Genomic DNA, 19,969 nt, shown 5'->3' with positions numbered 1-19,969 from the left:
TCTGTGTCTGTGTCTGTGTCTGTGTCTGTGTCTGTGTCTGTGTGTGTGTGTGTGTGTGTGTGTGTGTGTGTGTGTGTAAGCCTGTAGTTCATAAACACAATGATACCTGGTGTGACAAATAGGAAGTTAAATCTATAATAACACAGAGCCGGTTGCTATGAGAGATGAATCACAGGTGGAGTGTTGCCGGCTGGAGATCGATCTTCCTGCTACGCTGAGCATGGACGGAACAGAGAGCACACACACTCCCCCACCACATACACACACACACACACTCCCCCACCACATACACACACACACACACACACACACACACACCCCACCACATACACATCACACACACACACACACACACACACACACACACACACACACACACACACACACACACACACACACACACACACACACACACACACACACACACACACACACACACACACACACTACCCCACCACATACACACACACACACTACCCCACCACATACACACACACACACATACACACACACACACACACACACACACACACACACACACACACACACACACACACACACACCCCACCACATACACACACACACACACACACACACACACACACACACACACACACACACACACACACACACACACACACACACACACACACACACACACACACACACACACACACTCACACACACTCCCCCTCCACATACATACACAATTTTTCTTCTTCCATTACCTATTTTCTCTGCACCTCCCCCTCTCTCTTCTCTCTCTAAGTCCTCTCCTTCCCTCTCTCCTCTCTCTCACCTCTCTCTTTATTTCTCTCCTCTCTCCTCTCTCTCTCTCCTCTCTTTCCTCCCTCTCTCCTCTCTCTCTTTCCTCTCTCTCTCCTCCCTCTCTCCTCTCCCTCTTTCCCTCTCTCCTCCCTCTCTTTCCTCCTCTCCTCTCCTCTCCTCTCCCTCACTTCCTCTCCTCCCTTCCTCATTCTCTTCCTAGTTAAGAGCTTCCCTGTTAATCACCGTTAGTTTGAGATAATATGAAGTTAATTTCAGCTTCGATTTACGCACTGCTCTAAACTACACACACACACACACACACACACACACACACACACACACACACACACACACACACACACACACACACACACACACACACACACACACACACACACACACACACACACTCTCTCTCTCTGTCTCTCTCTGTCTCTCTCTCTGTTGCTCTCGCTCACACTATCACACTCTCGCTCTCTGTCTCTCTCTCTCACACTCTCGCTCTCTGTCTCTCAAATCTATTTGCTTTATTGGCATCACGTAACAATGTACATATTGCCAAAGCTTACTTTGGCTATTTACAGTATTAAGATAATAAGAATCTAAATTGTCAACAGGACAACAGCAACAACAATAACCAAGGGTCAAAATAATCTTACATTGAAGAATAACAATAAGCATATAGAGCATGCACTTTGTCAAGGTTTTTCTAAGGTTATGATCAGTAACCATGGTCAAATAGTTTGCCATGGTATACTGCAGATTTAGGGCCAGATAGTTCGCCATGGTATACAGCCGATTTAGGGCCAGATAGTTCGCCATGGTATACAGCCGATTTAGGGCCAGATAGTTCGCCATGGTATACAGCCGATTTAGGGCCAGATAGTTCGCCATGGTATACAGCCGATTTAGGGCCAGATAGTTAGCCATGGTATACAGCCGATTTAGGGCCAGATAGCTCTGCATTCAGCTTTTGGCTTGTGCTTGTGTTTCCCAATAACAAAGTAGTTTAGTTTTGACTGTGTTGTAATTTGGTTTATTCTGATTGATTGGATGTTCTGGTCCTGAGGCTTCAGTGTGTTAGTGGAGCAGGTTTGTGAACTCAGCCCCAGGACCAGCTGGATGAGGAGACTCTTTTCTTTGCTCAGCTCTTGGCATTGCAGGGCTTGGTAATGATGTGAGAGGGGGTCACTGTATTTCAGATGTTTCCAAAACTGAATTGCTCTGTTTTGAGTTTTTACTATTCGTGGATATTGGCCTAATTCTGCCCTGCATGCATTGTTTGTAGTTTCCCCTAGACATGTAGGAGAACCTTACAGAACTCTGCATGCAGGGATTCAATGGGGTGTTTGTCCCATTGGATGAAATCTTGCTTTGCAAGTGGACCCCACACCTCGCTGCCATAAAGTGCAATTGGTTCAATGACACATTCCATTAGTTTTAGCCAAATTTTAATAGGTATTTCAATTGAATTTGTTTTTTAATGGCTTAGAATGCCCTGCGGGCATTTTCTCTCAGTTCATTCACTGCCTCATTAAGGTGTCCAGTTGAGCTTATTTTTAAACCTAAGTAATTGTAGTGTGTGCAGTACTCTATATATTTTGTACCAATTGAGAACTTTGGTCTAATTCCCTGAGATCTGGATCTTCTCTGGAAAATCATTATTTGAGTCTTTTTGGGGTTTACTGCCAGGGCCCAGGTCTGACAGTACTGCTCTAGCAGGTCCAGGCTCTGCTGTAGGCTATGTGCTGTGGGTGACAGCAGGCATAGGTCATCTGCGAAGAGTAGGCATTTAAGCTCTGAAGTGTGGAGACTAACACCAGGCGCTGAGGATTTTTCTAGAGTAGTGGCCAATTCGTAGATGTAAATATTGAACAGTGCAGGTCTCAGATTGCAACCCTGGCGAAGTCCCCACCCCTGGTTAAAGAATTTTGTTATTTTCTTGCAAATTTCAATGCTGCACGTATTGACAGTATACATTGATTTACTTATGTCATATGTTTTACCCCCTACACCACTTTCAATAACTTTGTAGAACAGTGCTGAATGCAAATAGAATAAAATGCTTTTTGGTAGTCGATAAAGCAAGCGTATATTTTGGTATTATTTTGGTGGACATGTTTATCTATCAGGGTGTGTCGGGTGTAAATATGATCAGTTATGTGATGTTTTGATATATATCCAATTGGGCTTTTACTCAAGACATTGTGCTTATTAAGGAAGTTTAGAACTCTTACATTTATAATACTACAGAAAACCTTCCCCAGGTTACACGCAAATGCCTCTGAAAGTGTTAGCGTCAAATTTGTCTCCGTTCTTGTCACGCCTTGGTCTTAGTATTTTGTGTTTTAGTTAATTAGTTAGTCAGGCCAGGGTGTGACATGGGTTTATTGTTTGTTGTATTCTTAGTGGGGTTTTTTAGTTATTGGGATTGTAGCTGATTAGGGGTGTGTGTTACATAGGTTTGGCTGCCTGAGGCGGTTCTCAATCAGAGTCAGGTGATTCTCGTTGTCTCTGATTGGGAACCGTATTTAGGTAGCCTGGGTTTCGCTTTGTATTTCGTGGGTGATTGTTCCTGTCTCTGTGTTAGTTTCACCAGTCAGGCTGTAATAGGTTTCACGTTCCGTTTGTTGTTTTTGTATTTATTAGTTATTCATGTATAGTTTGTTTGTTTGTTTCACTAATAAACATGAGTAACCTACACGCTGCATTTCGGTCCGACTTTCACGCCGTTACAGAATCACCCACCACACTCGACCGAGCAGCGTGTTAACAGGCAGCGACAGCTGGAGCAGCAAAGGGAGGAGGAATTATTTGGTGCATGGTAAAGGTTGTTACACTTGGGAGGAGATATTGGCCGGAAGAGATCACCTCCCATGGCAACAGGTGGAGGCACTAAGGAGAGCAGAGGCAGCCGGAGATAGGAGCCGACGATACGAGGGAACACGGTTGGCAAGGAAGCCCGAAAAGCAGCCCCAACAATTTCTTGGGGGGGGCTATCAGGAAGTATGGCTGCGTCAGGTAGGAGACCTGCGCAATCTCCCTGTGCTTACCGGGGGTCTAGAGAGACCGGGCAGGCACCGTGTTATGCAGTGGTGCGCACGGTGTCCCCAGTGCGGGTGCATAGCCCGGTGAGGTATATTTCAGCTCCGTGTATCGGCCGGGCTAGATTGAGCATCGAGCCAAATGCCATGAAGCCGGCTCTACGCATCCGGTCCCCAGTGCGTCTCCTTGGGCCGGCTTACATGGCACCAGCCTTGCGCTCGGTGTCTCCGGTTCGCCTACATAGCCCAGTGCGGGCTATTTCTCCTCACAGCACTGGCAGGGCAACCAAGAGTATTCAACCAGGTAAGGTTGGGCAGGCTCGGTGCTCAAGAGCTCCAGTGCGCCTGCACGGTCCGGTCTATCCAGTACCACCTCCACACCCCAGCCCTCCGGTAGCAGCTCCTCGCACTAGGCTTCCTGTGCGTGTCCTCGGCCCAATACCACAAGTGCCAGCACCACGCATCATGCCTATAGTGCGCCTCGCTTGTTCAGCGCAGCCAGCGCTTTCTCCCTCTCCTGCTCTGTCGGAGTCTTCCGCCTGTTCAGCGGTTCTAGAGCCTTCCTCCTCTACAGCGCTGCCGGAGCCTCCTGCCTGTATGGAGCAGCTAGAGCTGCCAGTCTGCATGGAGCAGCCAGTGTTGCCAGCCTGCATGGAGCAGCTAGAGCTGCCAGTCTGCATGGGGCAGCCAGAGCTGTCAGTCTGCTTGGAGCAGCCAGAGTTGCCAGTCTGCATGGAGTTGCCAGTCTGCATGGAGTTGCCAGTCTGCATGGAGCTGCCAGTCTGCATGGAGCTGCCAGTCTGCAAGGAGCTGCCAGTCTGCAAGGAGCTGCCAGTCTGCGAGGAGCTGCCAAAGCTGTTAATCTGCATGGAACAGTCAGAGCTGTCAGTCTGCAAGAAGCCGCCAGAGCTGTCAATCTGCATGGAGCAGCCAGAGCCGCCAGTCAGCATGGAGCAGCCAGAGCCGCCAGTCAGCATGGAGGAGCCAGAGCCGCCAGTCAGCATGGAGCAGTCAGAGCCGCCAGTCAGCATGGAGCAGCCAGAGCCACCAGTGAGCATGAAGCAGCCAGAGCCGTCAGTCAGCCAGACTCTTCCAGATCTGCCAGTCAGCCAGACTCTTCCAGATCTGCCAGTCAGCCAGACTCTTCCAGATCTGCCAATCAACCAGACTCTTCCAGATCTGCCAGACAGCCAGACTCTTCCAGATCTGCCAGTCAACCAGACTCTTCCAGATCTGCCAGTCAGCCAGACTCTTCCAGATCTGCCAGTCAACCAGACTCTTCCAGAACTGCCAGTCAACCAGACTCTTCCAGATCTGCCAGTCAACCAGACTCTTCCTGATCTGCCAGTCAACCAGACTCTTCCTGATCTGCCAGTCAAGCAGACTCTTCCAGATCTGCCAGTCAACCAGACTCTTCCAGATCTGCCAGTCAAGCAGACTCTTCCAGATCTGCCAGTCAACCAGACTCTTCCAGATCTGCTAGTCAGCCAGGATCCGCCAGTCGGCCAGGATCTGCCAGTCAGCCAGGATCCGCCAGTCAGCCAGGATCTGCCAGATCTGCTAGTCAGCCAGGATCCGCCAGTCGGCCAGGATCTGCCAGTCAGCCAGTATCCGCCAGTCAGCCAGGATCTGCTAGTCAGCCAGGATTCGCCAGTCGGGCAGGATCCGCCTGTCGGCCAGGATCCGCCAGTCAGTCAGGATCCGCCAGTCAGCCAGGATCCGCCAGTCAGCCAGGATCTGCCGGATTCAACTGCCTGGCTGGGCTTCATCTCAGTACTGGTCTTCTTCTCAGTACTGGGCTTCTTCTCAGTACTGGGCTTCTTCTCAGTCCAGAGCTGCCCCTCAGTCCCGAGCTGCCCCTCAGTCACGAGCTGCTCCTCTGTTATGTAGGGTTCTGGGTGAGGACTATTCTGCCATGGTCGGCGGCGAGGGTGGATCATCCCAGGACGCGAAGGGGACGAACAATGACATTTATGAAGTGGGGTCCACGTCCGGAGCCGGAACCGCCACCATGGACAGACGCCCACCCGGACCCTCCCTATGGTTTTGAGGTGCGTTCGGGAGTCCGCACCTTAGGGGGGTTCTGTCACGCCTTGGTCTTAGTATTTTGTGTTTTAGTTAATTAGTTAGTCAGGCCAGGGTGTGACATGGGTTTATTGTTTGTTGTATTCTTAGTGGGGTTTTTTAGTTATTGGGATTGTAGCTGATTAGGGGTGTGTGTTACATAGGTTTGGCTGCCTGAGGCGGTTCTCAATCAGAGTCAGGTGATTCTCGTTGTCTCTGATTGGGAACCGTATTTAGGTAGCCTGGGTTTCGCTTTGTATTTCGTGGGTGATTGTTCCTGTCTCTGTGTTAGTTTCACCAGTCAGGCTGTAATAGGTTTCACGTTCCGTTTGTTGTTTTTGTATTTATTAGTTATTCATGCATAGTTCGTTTGTTTGTTTCACTAATAAACATGAGTAACCTACACGCTGCATTTCGGTCCGACTTTCTTGCGACAAACGAAGAACGCCGTTACAGTTCTTAAAGATTGGGGTTATGAGTCCTTGATTCCAGATGTCAGGGAAATAACCTACACTCAGGATCAAATTAAACAGTTTTAATATAGCCAATTGAAATGTTGCACTAGTGAGTCTGAGCATCTCATTTAGGAAGCCATCAGGTCCGCATGCTTTTTTACATTTCAGAGCCTGGAGTTTCTTATAGAGCTCCTGGTCAGTTATTGGGGAGACCAAAGGATTGTGATTGTCCTTTAAAGCTTTTTCTAATCCATTCAACTTCTCATCAATTTGTTGTTGTTCTGCGTTTGTGTCAATCTCTCTCTCTCTCTCTCTCTCTCTCTCTCTCTCTCTCTCTCGCTCTCTCTCTCTCTGTCTGTCTCTCTCTCTCTCTCTGTCTCTGTCTCTCTCTCTGTCTCTCTCTCTCTCTCTCTCGCTCTCGCTCTGTCTAATCTAATCCATTTCGTTCAAGCTCCTCTGATTAGAGTGTATTAGTGGAGATGAATTTAAATGGGAATGGAAGTGTAGAGGGAGGAAGGGTAAATTCCCCTCTTCCTCTCATGTGGATATGATTACATTCTAATAGACGTTAATGTACACCAGAAGTGACTGGGATGCTGTGCAAACTCCTCTCGGGCGACATCCAGGCTTTCTGGATGTCCGGTACAATGGTGTGTTTTAGTTGTAAAGTGTGTCGTCAGAGGGATATATATATATATGTGGTAGTATGTATTTTACGCTAAAAGGCTCCTACTACCATACCCCGTTCAAAGGCTCTGAATGGCACATATACACAATCCATGTCTCAATTGTCTCAAGGCTTAAAACTCCTTCTTTAACCTGGCTCTTCCCCTTCATCTACACTGATTGAAGTGGATTCACCTGATCAGTCTGTGTCATGGAAAAATCATAATATCTTGGGCATTATCGCTTAGGTGTGCCCTCTGTGTGCCCCTCACCTCTCTCTCTCTCTCTCTCTCTCTCCCTCCCTGCCTCCCCCATCCCAGGTCTGATACTAGGTAGAGGTGATAATGCTGTCTGTCTAGCCGATAGGGCTCCACTGGCAAATCACCTCCAAGACTCCCTCAGCCTGCAAATTGAAAAGAGGTTTAAGTAATCTAAGGTGGATGTGCTTCATCACATTTCAGTATCAGCAAGGAGAGAGGGGTACACACACACACACCTCACACACCTCACACACACTCACACTGATACCCACAAACAGTGTCCCTGCCTATGTATCAGTCTGCCTCTATCTCTATCTATCTCTGCCTCTATCTCTATCAATTCAATTTCAATTTGGGAATCATATGTTAACATTGATAAAGCAAGTAGATAATAAACAAAAGTGAAATAAAAGAATATTGATCTCTCTCTGCCTCTCGCTCTCTATTTCTCTCTCTCTCTCTCTCTCTCTCTCTCTCTCTCTCTCTCTCTCTCTCAATTCAATTCAAGGGGCTTTATTGGCATGGGAAACATATGTTAACATTGCCAATGCAAGTGAGGTAGATAATATACAAAAGTGAAATAAACAATAAAAATTAACAGTAAACGTCTCTCTCTCTCTCTCTCTCTCTCTGACTCTCTCTCTATCTCTTTCTGCCTCTCAATTTAATTAAAGGGGCTTTATTGGCATGGGAAACATATGTTAACATTGCCAAAGCAAGTGAAGTAGATAATATACAAAAGTGAAATAAACAAAAATGAACAGTAAACATTCCACTCACAGAAGTTCCAAAAGAATAAAGACATTACAAATGTCATATTATGTATATACACAGTGTTGTAAATATGTACAAATGGTTAAAGTTCAAAAGGGCAAATAAATAAGCATAGATATGGGTTGTATTTACAATGGTGTTTGTTCTTCACTGATTGACATCTCTCTCTCTCACTCTTTCTCTATGCCTCTATTTCTCTCTCTCTCTGCCTCTCTCTCTCTGCCTCTATATCTGTCCCTCACTCTCTCTCTCTCTCTCTCTCTCTCTCTCTCTCTCTCTCTCTCTCTCTCTCTCTCTCTCTCTCTCTCTCTCTCTCTCTCTGCCTCTATATCTGTCCCTCTCTCTCTCTCTTTCTCTCTCTCTCTCTCTCTCTCTCTCTGCCTCTATATCTGTCCCACTCTCTCTCTCTCTCAATGACAGAGGCAATGACAGAGGTCAAACGTTTTCTGTAAGTCTTCACAAGGTTTTCACACACTGTTGCTGGTATTTTGTCCCATTCCTCCATGCAGATCTCCTCTAGAGCAATGATGTTTTGGGGCTGTTGCTGGGCAACAAGGACTTTCAACTCCCTCCAAAGTTATTCTATGTGGTTGAGATCTGGAGACTGGCTAGGCCACTCCAGGACCTTGAAATGCTTCTTATGAAGCCACTCCTTCCTTGCCCGGGCGGTGTGTTTGGGATCATTGTCATGCTGAAAGACCCAGCCACGTTCTTCTTCAATGCCCTTGCTGATGGAAGGAGGTTTTCACTCAAAATCTCACGATTCATGGCCCCATTCATTCTTTCCCATTCATTATTTTTGGTGTTCTTTGGATGCAACTCAGCATTCTTTGTCCTCCAAACACTACGAGTTGAGTTTTTATCAAAAAGTTATATATTGTTTTCATCTGACCATATGACATTCTCCCAATCTTCTTCTGGATCATCCAAATTCTCTCTAGCAAACTTCAGACAGGCCTGGACATGTACTGGCTTAAGCAGGGGGACACGTCTGGCACTGCAGGATTTGAGTCCCTGGCGGCGTAGTGTTACTGATGGTAGGCTTTGTTACTTTGGTCCCAGCTCTCTGCAGGTCATTCATTAAGTCCCCCCGTGTGGTTCTGGGATTTTTGCTCACTGTTCTTGTGGTCATTTTGACCCCACGGGGTGAGATCTTGCGTGGAGCCCCAGATCGAGGGACATTATCAGTGGTCTTGTATGTCTTCCATTTCCTAATAATTGCTCCCACAGTTGATTTCTTCAAACCAAGCTGCTTACCTGTTGCAGATTCAGTCTTCCCAGCCTGGTGCAGGTCTACAATTTTGTTTCTGGTGTCCTTTGACAGCTCTTTGGTCTTGGCCATAGTGGAGTTTGGAGTGTGACTGTTTGAGGTTGTGGACAGGTGTCTTTTATACTGAAAACAAGTTCAAACAGGTGCCATTAGTACAGGTAACGAGTGGAGGACAGAGGAGCCTCTTAAAGAAGAAGTTACAGGTCTGTGAGAGCCAGAAATCTTGCTTGTTTGTAGGTGACCAAATACTTATTTTCCACCATAATTTGCAAATAAATTCATTAAAAATCCTACAATGTGGTTTTCTGGATTTTTTTTTCTCATTTTGTCTGTCATAGTTGAAGTGTACCTATGATGAAAATTACAGGCCTCTCTCATATTTTTTATTGGGAGAACTTGGTGGCTGACTAAATACTTTTTTGCCCCACTGTACATACAGTACATGTCTATCTCTCTCTCTGCCTCCATCTCTCTCTCTGCCCCTAACTCTCTCTCTCTCTGCTTCTATCTCTCTCTGCCTCTATCTCTATCTCTATCTATCTCTGCCTATCGCTCTCTCTACCTCCATCTCTCTCTCTGCCCCTCTCTCTCTCTACCTCCATCTCTCTCTCTGCCCCTATCTCTCTTTCTCTCTGCTTCTATCTCTCTGCCTCTCCCTCTATCTCTCTCTCTGCCTATCTCTCTCTCTGCTTCTATCTGTCTCTGCTTCTATCTCTCTCTCTCCCGCCCTGCTCTATCTCGTCTTTTCTATCCTTTTTCTCTATCATGTTGTGTTCTCTTATCTCATTATCTATCATGTCTTTCTGAATTGTCTGTCTATTGTCTCATATTTGACTTTAGATTTCAGCTTTTAGGAATTATGGTCAAATTCAAAACAGTACACATTCTGCTACAAAACATTATTTGATGCAGTTTTAGAAACGATATGCTGAATGGGCTCATTCAATCATTTAGAATCCTGTTCATGAAGTCATAGGAGTTACTAACTCCATTACTCTCTTCTCTACTCTCCTCTCCTCCTCTCTCTCAGACTCAGCTATAGTAAATGGAGTTTACTGGTCTGAAGCCTTGAATAAAGTTTTTGTGGATAACTTTGAGAGGGACCCATCCCTCATATGGCAGTACTTTGGCAGTGCCAAGGGCTTCTTCAGGCAGTACCCAGGTGAGTGAGAGTGAGAGAGAGTGTGTGTGTGTGTGAGAGAAAAAGAGAGAGAGAGAGAGAGAGAGTGTGTGTGTGCATGCAAGCGTGTGTTTTTGTGTGTGTGTGTGCACACAAACATGTACACAAGCACATACCCAAGTATGTCCACACATATGCAGTGTGCACACGCAAACAAGCAATGTATACTTTTGCGTGTGTTTGTGTGTGTGTGTGTGTGTGTGTGTGTGTGTGTGTGTGTGTGTGTGTGTGTGTGTGTGTGTGTGTGTGTGTGTGTGTGTGTGTGTGTGTCCATGTGTGTGTTTGTAATTAGCTTGGCCAGAGCTGTCTCCCTCAGGCAGAGTGAGGGACAAACAGGGAAAGTTTAGTCAAACGGAGTGACAGATGGAGACTGGAGGAGGAGGAGAGGAGAGAGGATAAGAGGAGGGGAGAGAGGAGAGGAGAGAGGATAAGAGGAGGGGAGAGAGGATAAGAGGAGGGGAGAGAGGAGGGGACAGAGGATAAAAGGAGTGGAGAGAGGATAAGAGGAGGGGAGAGAGGAGGGGAGAGGAGGAAAGGAGGAGAGAAGGTGTGGAGGAGGAAAAGTGAAGACATGAGAGGAAAAGAGGAAAGAATAACAGGTAGGAAAGCTAGAGGAGAATAAGAGAGAAGGAAGCAGAGGGGAGGGGAGAGTATGAGAGGAGAAACAGAGAGGAGAGGAGAAGGGGGAGTGGTGATAAAGAGAGGAGAAGAAGAGAGGAGAGGAGAAGAAAAGATGAGAGGAGAAGAAGAGATGAGAGGAGAAGAAGAGAGGAGAGGAGAAAAAGGGGAGTGGTGATAAAGAGAGGAGAAGAAGAGAGGAGAGGAGAAGAAAAGATGAGAGGAGAAGAAGAGATAAGAAGGGGAGTGGTGATAAAGAGAGGAGAAGAAGAGAGGAGATGAGAGGAGAAGAAGAGATGAGAGGAGAAGAAGAGGGGAGAGGAGAAAAAGGGGAGTGGTGATAAAGAGAGGAGAAGAAGAGAGGAGAGGATAAGAAGAAATGAGATGAGGAGAGGAGAGGAGAGGAGAGGAGAGGAGAGGAGAGGAGAGGAGAGGAGAGGAGAGGAGAGGGAGAGGAGAGGAGAGGAGAGGAGAGGAGATAAAAAAGGTGATTAAGGTACATGAGGTTGGCAGGGTACTCTTGGTTTCAACGCAATTCATTTCAAGCAAATTCAGCTTTGAATTATATTTAAATCCCATCTCTGTGTATCCTCAACTCCATTGTAGAAGCCTATCAATAGACACAACAGAAAGGGCTCACTTCCTCTACAGATGAATTGATGTCAGTGTATCTGATTAGTAACTAACTGTACATTACGATATATATGTTACTATATGTATGTTACGATTTGTATGTTACTATATGTATGTTACTATATGTATGTTACTATATGTATGTTACTATATGTATGTTACTACATGTATGTTACTACATGTATGTTAGAATGTGTATGTTACTATATGTATGTTACTATATGTATGTTACTATATGTATGTTACTATATGATGTTACTATGTGTATGTTACTATATGTATGTTAGAATGTGTTTGTTACTATATGTATGTTACTACATGTATGTTACTATATGTATGTTACTACATGTATGTTAGAATGTGTATGTTACTACATGCATGTTAGAATGTGTATGTTACTCTGTTTATGTTACTATATGTATGTTGCTATATGTATGTTACTATATGTATGTTACTACATGCATGTTAGAATGTGTATGTTACTATATGTATGTTACTATATGTATGTTACTATATGTATGTTACTATATGATGTTACTATGTGTATGTTACAACATGTATGTTAGAATGTGTGTGTTACTATATGTATGTTACTACATGTATGTTACTATATGTATGTTACTACATGCGTGTTAGAATGTGTATGTTACTACATGCATGTTAGAATGTGTATGTTACTCTGTTTATGTTACTATATGTATGTTACTATATGTATGTTACTATATGTATGTTAGAATGTGCATGTTACTATATGTATGTTACTATATGTATGTTACTATATGTATTTTAGAATGTGTATGTTACTATGTTTATGTTAGAATGTGTATGTTACTATATGTATGTTACTATGTGTATGTTACTATATGTATGTTACTATATGTATGTTACTATATGTATGTAAGAATGTGTATGTTACTCTATGTATGTTACTATATGTATGTTAGAATGTGTATGTTACTATTTGTATGTTACTATATGTATGTATGTTACTATATGTATGTTACTATATGTATGTTACTATATGTATGTTACTATGTGTATGTTACTATATGTATGTTACTATATGTATGTTACTATATGTATGTTAGAATGTGTATGTTACTATGTTAATGTTACTATATATATGTTACTATATATATGTTTCTCTATGTATGTTAGAATATGTATGTTACTATATATATGTTACTATATGTATGTTACTATATGTATGTTACTATATGTATGTTACTATCTTTATGTTAGAATGTGTATGTTACTATATGTATGTTACTATGTGTATGTTACTATATGTATGTTACTATATGTATGTTACTATATGTATGTAAGAATGTGTATGTTACTCTATGTATGTTACTATATGTATGTTAGAATGTGTATGTTACTATATGTATGTTACTATATGTATGTATGTTACTATATGCATGTTACTATATGTATGTTACTATGTGTATGTTACTACATGTATGTTAGAATGTGTTTGTTACTATATGTATGTTACTACATGTATGTTACTATATGTATGTTACTGCATGTATGTTAGAATGTGTATGTTACTACATGCATGTTAGAATGTGTATGTTACTATATGTATGTTACTATATGTATGTTACTATATGTATGTTACTACATGTATGTTAGAATGTGTATGTTACTCTGTTTATGTTACTATATGTATGTTACTATATGTATGTTAGAATGTGCATGTTACTATATGTATGTTACTATATGTATGTTACTATATGTATTTTAGAATGTGTATGTTACTATATGTATGTTACTATGTTTATGTTAGAATGTGTATGTTACTATATGTATGTTACTATGTGTAGGTTACTATATGTATGTTACTATATGTATGTTACTATATGTATGTAAGAATGTGTATGTTACTCTATGTATGTTACTATATGTATGTTAGAATGTGTATGTTACTATTTGTATGTTACTATATGTATGTATGTTACTATATGTATGTTACTATATGTATGTTACTATATGTATGTTACTATGTGTATGTTACTATATGTATGTTACTATATGTATGTTACTATATGTATGTTAGAATGTGTATGTTACTATGTTAATGTTACTATATATATGTTACTATATATATGTTTCTCTATGTATGTTAGAATATGTATGTTACTATATGTATGTTACTATATGTATGTTACTATATGTATGTTACTATATGTATGTTACTATCTTTATGTTAGAATGTGTATGTTACTATATGTATGTTACTATGTGTATGTTACTATATGTATGTTACTATATGTATGTTACTATATGTATGTAAGAATGTGTATGTCACTCTATGTATGTTACTATATGTATGTTAGAATGTGTATGTTACTATATGTATGTTACTATATGTATGTATGTTACTATATGCATGTTACTATATGTATGTTACTATGTGTATGTTACTACATGTATGTTAGAATGTGTTTGTTACTATATGTATGTTACTACATGTATGTTACTATATGTATGTTACTGCATGTATGTTAGAATGTGTATGTTACTACATGCATGTTAGAATGTGTATGTTACTCTGTTTATGTTACTATATGTATGTTACTATATGTATGTTACTATATGTATGTTACTACATGTATGTTAGAATGTGTATGTTACTATGTTTATGTTACTATATATGTATGGTACTATATGTATGTTAAAATATGTATGTTACTACATGTATGTTACTATATATATGTTACTACATGTATGTTAGAATGTGTATGTTACTATTTTTATGTTACTATATATATGTTACTATATGTATGTTACTATATGTATGTTACTATATGTATGTTACTATATGTATGTTAGAATGTGTATGTTACTATGTGTATGTTACTATATGTATGTTACTACATGTATGGTAGAATGGGTCTGTTACTATATGTATGTTACTATGTGTATGTTACTATATGTATGTTACTATATGTATGTAAGAATGTGTATGTTACTCTATGTATGTTACTATATGTATGTTAGAATGAGAATATGTTACTATATGTATGTTACTATATGTATGTTACTACATGTATGTTACTACATGTATGTTAGAATGTGTATGTTACTATTTGTATGTTACTATATATATGTTACTATATGTATGTTAGAATGTGTATGTTACTATATGTATGTTACTATATGTATGTTACTATATGTATGTTACTATATGTATGTTACTACATGTATGTTAGAATGTGTATGTTACTATGTTTATGTTACTATATATATGTTACTATATGTATGTTAGAATGTGTATGTTACTATATGTATGTTACTATGTGTATGTTACTATATGTATGTTACTATATGTATGTAAGAATGTGTATGTTACTCTATGTATGTTACTATATGTATGTTAGAATGTGTATGTTACTATATGTATGTTACTATATGTATGTATGTTACTATATGTATGTTACTATATGTATGTTACTATGTGTACGTTACTATATGTATGTTACTATATGTATGTTACTATATGATGTTACTATGTGTATGTTACTACATGTATGTTAGAATGTGTTTGTTACTATATGTATGTTACTACATGTATGTTACTATATGTATGTTACTGCATGTATGTTAGAATGTGTATGTTACTACATGCATGTTAGAATGTGTATGTTACTCTGTTTATGTTACTATATGTATGTTACTGTATGTATGTTACTACATGTATGTTAGAATGTGTATGTTACTACGTTTATGTTACTATACATATGTTACTATATGTATGTTACTATATGTATGTTACTATATGTATGTTGGTATATGTATGTTACTACATGTATGTTAGAATGTGTATGTTACTATATGTATGTTACTATATGTATGTTACTATATCTATGTTACTATATCGATGTTAGAATGTGTATGTTACTATGTGTATGTTATATTGTGTATGTTACTCTATTATTGTTATATTGTGTATGTTACTATGTGTATGTTATATTGTGTATGTTACTATGTGTATGTTAGAATGTGTATGTTACTATATGTATGTTACTATATGTATGTTACTATATCTATGTTACTATATCGATGTTAGAATGTGTATGTTACTATGTGTATGTAAGAATGTGTATGTTACTATATGTATGTTATATTGTGTATGTTACTATGTGTATGTTATATTGTGTATGTTACTCTATGTATGTAAGAATGTGTATGTTCCTATACAGTGCCTTGCGAAAGTATTCGGCCCCCTTGAACTTTGCGACCTTTGCCACATTTCAGGCTTCAAACATAAAGATATAAAACTGTATTTTTTTGGGAAGAATCAACAAAAAGTGGGACACAATCATGAAGTGGAACGGCATTTATTGGATATTTCAAATTTTTTTAACAAATCAAAAACTGAAAAATTGGGCGTGCAAAATTGTTCAGACCCTTTACTTTCAGTGCAGCAAACTCTCTCCAGAAGTTCAGTGAGGATCTCTGAATGATCCAATGTTGACCTAAATGACTAATGATGATAAATACAATCCACCTGTGTGTAATCAAGTCTCTGTATAAATGCACCTGCACTGTGATAGTCTCAGAGGTCCATTAAAAGCGCAGAGAGCATCATGAAGAACAAGGAACACACCAGGCAGGTCCGAGATACTGTTGTGAAGAAGTTTAAAGCCGGATTTGGATACAAAAAGATTTCCCAAGCTTTAAACATCCGAAGAAGCACTGTGCAAGCGATAATATTGAAATGGAATGAGTATCAGACCACTGCAAATCTACCAAGACCTGGCCGTCCCTCTAAACGTTCAGCTCATTCAAGGAGAAAACTGATCAGAGATGCAGCCAAGAGGCCCATGATCACTCTGGATGAACTGCAGAGATCTACAGCTGAGGTGGGAGACTCTGTCCATAGGACAACAATCAGTCGTATATTGCACAAATCTGGCCTTTATGGAAGAGTGGCAAGAAGAAAGCCATTTCTTAAAGATATCCATAAAAAGTGTTGTTTAAAGTTTGCCACAAGCCACCTGGGAGACATACCAAACATGTGGAAGAAGGTGCTTTGGTCAGATGAAACCAAAATGGCAACAATGCAAAACGTTATGTTTGGCGTAAAAGCAACACAGCTCATCACGCTGAACACACCATCCCCACTGTCAAACATGGTGGTGGCAGCATCATGGTTTGGGCCTGCTTTTCTTCAGCAGGGACAGGGAAGATGGTTAAAATTGATGGGAAGATGGATGGAGCCAAATACAGGACCATTCTGGAAGAAAACCTGATGGAGTCTGCAAAAGACCTGAGACTGGGACGGAGATTTGTCTTCCAACAAGACAATGATCCAAAACATAAAACAAAATCTACATTTGGAATGGTTCAAAAATAAACATATCCAGGTGTTAGAATGGCCAAGTCAAAGTCCAGACCTGAATCCAATCGAGAATCTGTGGAAAGAACTGAAAACTGCTGTTCACAAACGCTCTCCATCCAACCTCACTGAACTCGAGCTGTTTTGCAAGGAGGAATGGGGAAAAATTTCAGTCTCTCGATGTGCAAAACTGATAGAGACATACCCCAAGCGACTTACAGCTGTAATCGCAGCAAAAGGTGGCGCTACAAAGTATTAACTTAAGGGGGCTGAATAATTTTGCACAGACAAATTTTCCGTTTTTGATTTGTTAAAAAGTTTGAAATATCCAATAAATGTCGTTCCACTTCATGATTGTGTCCCACTTGTTGTTGATTCTTCACAAAAAAATACAGTTTTATATCTTTATGTTTGAAGCCTGAAATGTGGCAAAAGTTTGCAAAGTTCAAGGGGGCCGAATACTTTCGCAAGGCACTGTGTGTATGTTACTATATGTATGTTACTATATGTATGTTAGAATGTGTATGTTACTATATGTATGTTACTCTATGTATGTTACTATATGTATGTTACTATATGTATGTTACTCTATGTATGTTACTATATGTATGTTACTATATGTATGTTAGAATGTGTATGTTACTATATGTATGTTACTATATGTATGTTACTATATGTATGTTAGAATGTGTATGTTACTATATGTACGTACTATGTGTATGTTACTATATGTATGTTAGAATGTGTATGTTACTATGTGTATGTTACTATATGTATGTTAGAATGTGTATGTTACTATATGCATGTTACTATGTGTATGTTACTATATGTATGTTACTATGTGTATGTTACTATATGTATGTTATTATGTGTATGTTACTATATGTATGTTACTATATGTATATTAGTATGTGTATGTTACTATGTGTATGTTACTATATGTATGTTACTATGTGTATGTTACTATATGCATGTTACTATGTGTATGTTACTATATGTATGGTATTATGTGTATGTTACTATATGTATGTTACTATGTGTATGTTACTATATGTATGTTACCATGTGTATGTTACTATATGTATGTTAGAATGTGTATGTTACTATGTGTATGTTACTATATGTATGTTAGAATGTGTATGTTACTATGTGTATGTTACTATGTGTATGTTACTATATGTATGTTAGAATGTGTATGTTACTATGTGTATGTTACTATATGTATGTTAGTATGTGTATGTTACTATGTGTATGTTACTATGTGTATGTTACTATATGTATGTTAGTATGTGTATGCATTCAGTGTATCTGAAAGTAACTAATGATGGCTCCTCCCCACCTCTCCATGGTCACCGTGGAAACAGGTATCAAATGGAGACCAGATGAACATGGTGTCATTGCTTTCGACTGTCGCAACCGCAAATGGTGAGTGCAGCTTCCTCCCACCACTGCCATTGGACAAGTGCACATGTTCTGTTCCCACTGAGACTGTGTGTGTGTGTGTCTGTCACTCTGAGACTCTTCTGATGTCTCCTTGTGTGTGTGTGTGTGTGTGTGTGTGTGTGTGTGTGTGTGTGTGTGTGTGTGTGTTTGCAAGTGTGCGTGCATGCCAATGTGTGTGTGTGTGTGTGTGTGTGTGTGTGTGTGTGTGTGTGTGTGTGTGTGTGTGTGTGTGTGTGTGTGTGTGTGTGTGTGTGTGTGTGTGTGTGCCTAGGTACATCCAGGCAGCCACATCTCCTAAGGATGTAGTCATCTTGGTGGATGTGAGTGGCAGTATGAAGGGCCTGAGGCTGACCATTGCCAGACAGACCGTCTCTTCTATACTGGACACACTGGGGGACGACGACTTCTTCAATGTCATTGCTGTGAGTTGTGTGTGTGTGTAGATTCATACTCACAAACATTAGTAGGAGTCTATAACAACTCCATGTTATAAACTCTCTCACACACACACACACACACACACACACACACACGAGTGCTCGCTTGAGCACACACACACACACACACACACACACACACACACACACACACACACACACACACACACACACACACACACACACACACACACACACACACACACATGCACCATTCTCCTGAGATCAGAGGAAATACTGGAATGAGGCAGCTCTTTCCCCTGTCATGCTCTCGGATTTGAATTGCAAAATAGGTCGTTGTGATTGGAACCTGCCCCCGGCTCTGAAATCATTGTTATCATATCTTAGTTGCATGATTTTTCATCAGTTATATGTGTGTGTGCATGCGTGGATGCGTGTGCACGTGCATGAATATTTACGTGCGTTTTCATTGCTAAGTCTGATGATATTCTACATCAGACTTTGCCAGACTTCTGTCTGATTCATACCAACAGCAAAGTCTTTGTTAGTTTTGTGATTTCATTTGATGTCATAATCATATTAGCTGACTGAAATGTCCCCTGAGGTTGTGGGACAGTCAAGTAGAAACATCATGTTTAACTCCATAATATTCATCACAGACAGTTTGATGGTGTTTGTGTGATGATGAAGGTAGACATTGTCATATTTGAGACAATAATACATTTTATGAGCACAGGGATAAAATGTTGCATGTGCACACACACACACACATGCACACATACACGCACATTCACACACACACACAGATCAGAATGAAACATGGGGCTTGAGAGAAAGACACATCCTTCTCTTGTTGACTTTGAAGTCTAATTTGTAGTCATGCATTAAATGATGAGTATTATCAGAGAGCGGCAGGCAGTGTGTGTGTGTGTGTGTGTGTGTGTGTGTGTGTGTGTGTGTGTGTGTGTGTGTGTGTGTGTGTGTGTGTGTGTGTGTGTGTGTGTGTGTGTGTGTGTGTGTGTGGTGCTTTACTGGGGAATCAGAAATAT

At 40.7% G+C, this 19,969-nt stretch overlaps 2 protein-coding genes across 2 annotated transcripts in view; one reads left to right on the top strand and one right to left on the bottom strand.

Annotated features, from left to right (window-relative positions):
• The window catches only part of cacna2d3a (calcium channel, voltage-dependent, alpha 2/delta subunit 3a), a 348,945-nt gene that overhangs the window by 165,296 nt on the left and 163,680 nt on the right, over positions 1-19,969 (top strand). The window contains exons 6-8 of the mRNA XM_064956460.1: positions 10,332-10,463; positions 18,444-18,504; positions 18,794-18,944. Coding sequence (XP_064812532.1) covers positions 10,332-10,463; positions 18,444-18,504; positions 18,794-18,944 — 344 coding nt within the window. The remainder of the gene's footprint in view (positions 1-10,331; positions 10,464-18,443; positions 18,505-18,793; positions 18,945-19,969) is intronic.
• LOC135527621 (putative uncharacterized protein DDB_G0271982) lies at positions 2,484-9,806 on the bottom strand (the record flags this gene model as incomplete). Its single annotated transcript, XM_064956110.1, has 5 exons — positions 2,484-2,567; positions 6,650-6,718; positions 7,690-7,737; positions 8,382-8,414; positions 9,789-9,806. Coding segments are annotated over 5 exons (252 nt in total), but the record flags the coding sequence as incomplete, so codon positions are not given.

This window comes from Oncorhynchus masou, chromosome 33 (genome assembly GCF_036934945.1).
Source record: "Oncorhynchus masou masou isolate Uvic2021 chromosome 33, UVic_Omas_1.1, whole genome shotgun sequence".
NCBI lineage: Eukaryota > Metazoa > Chordata > Actinopteri > Salmoniformes > Salmonidae > Oncorhynchus > Oncorhynchus masou.
This window is presented reverse-complemented; position numbering and strand designations above follow the sequence as displayed.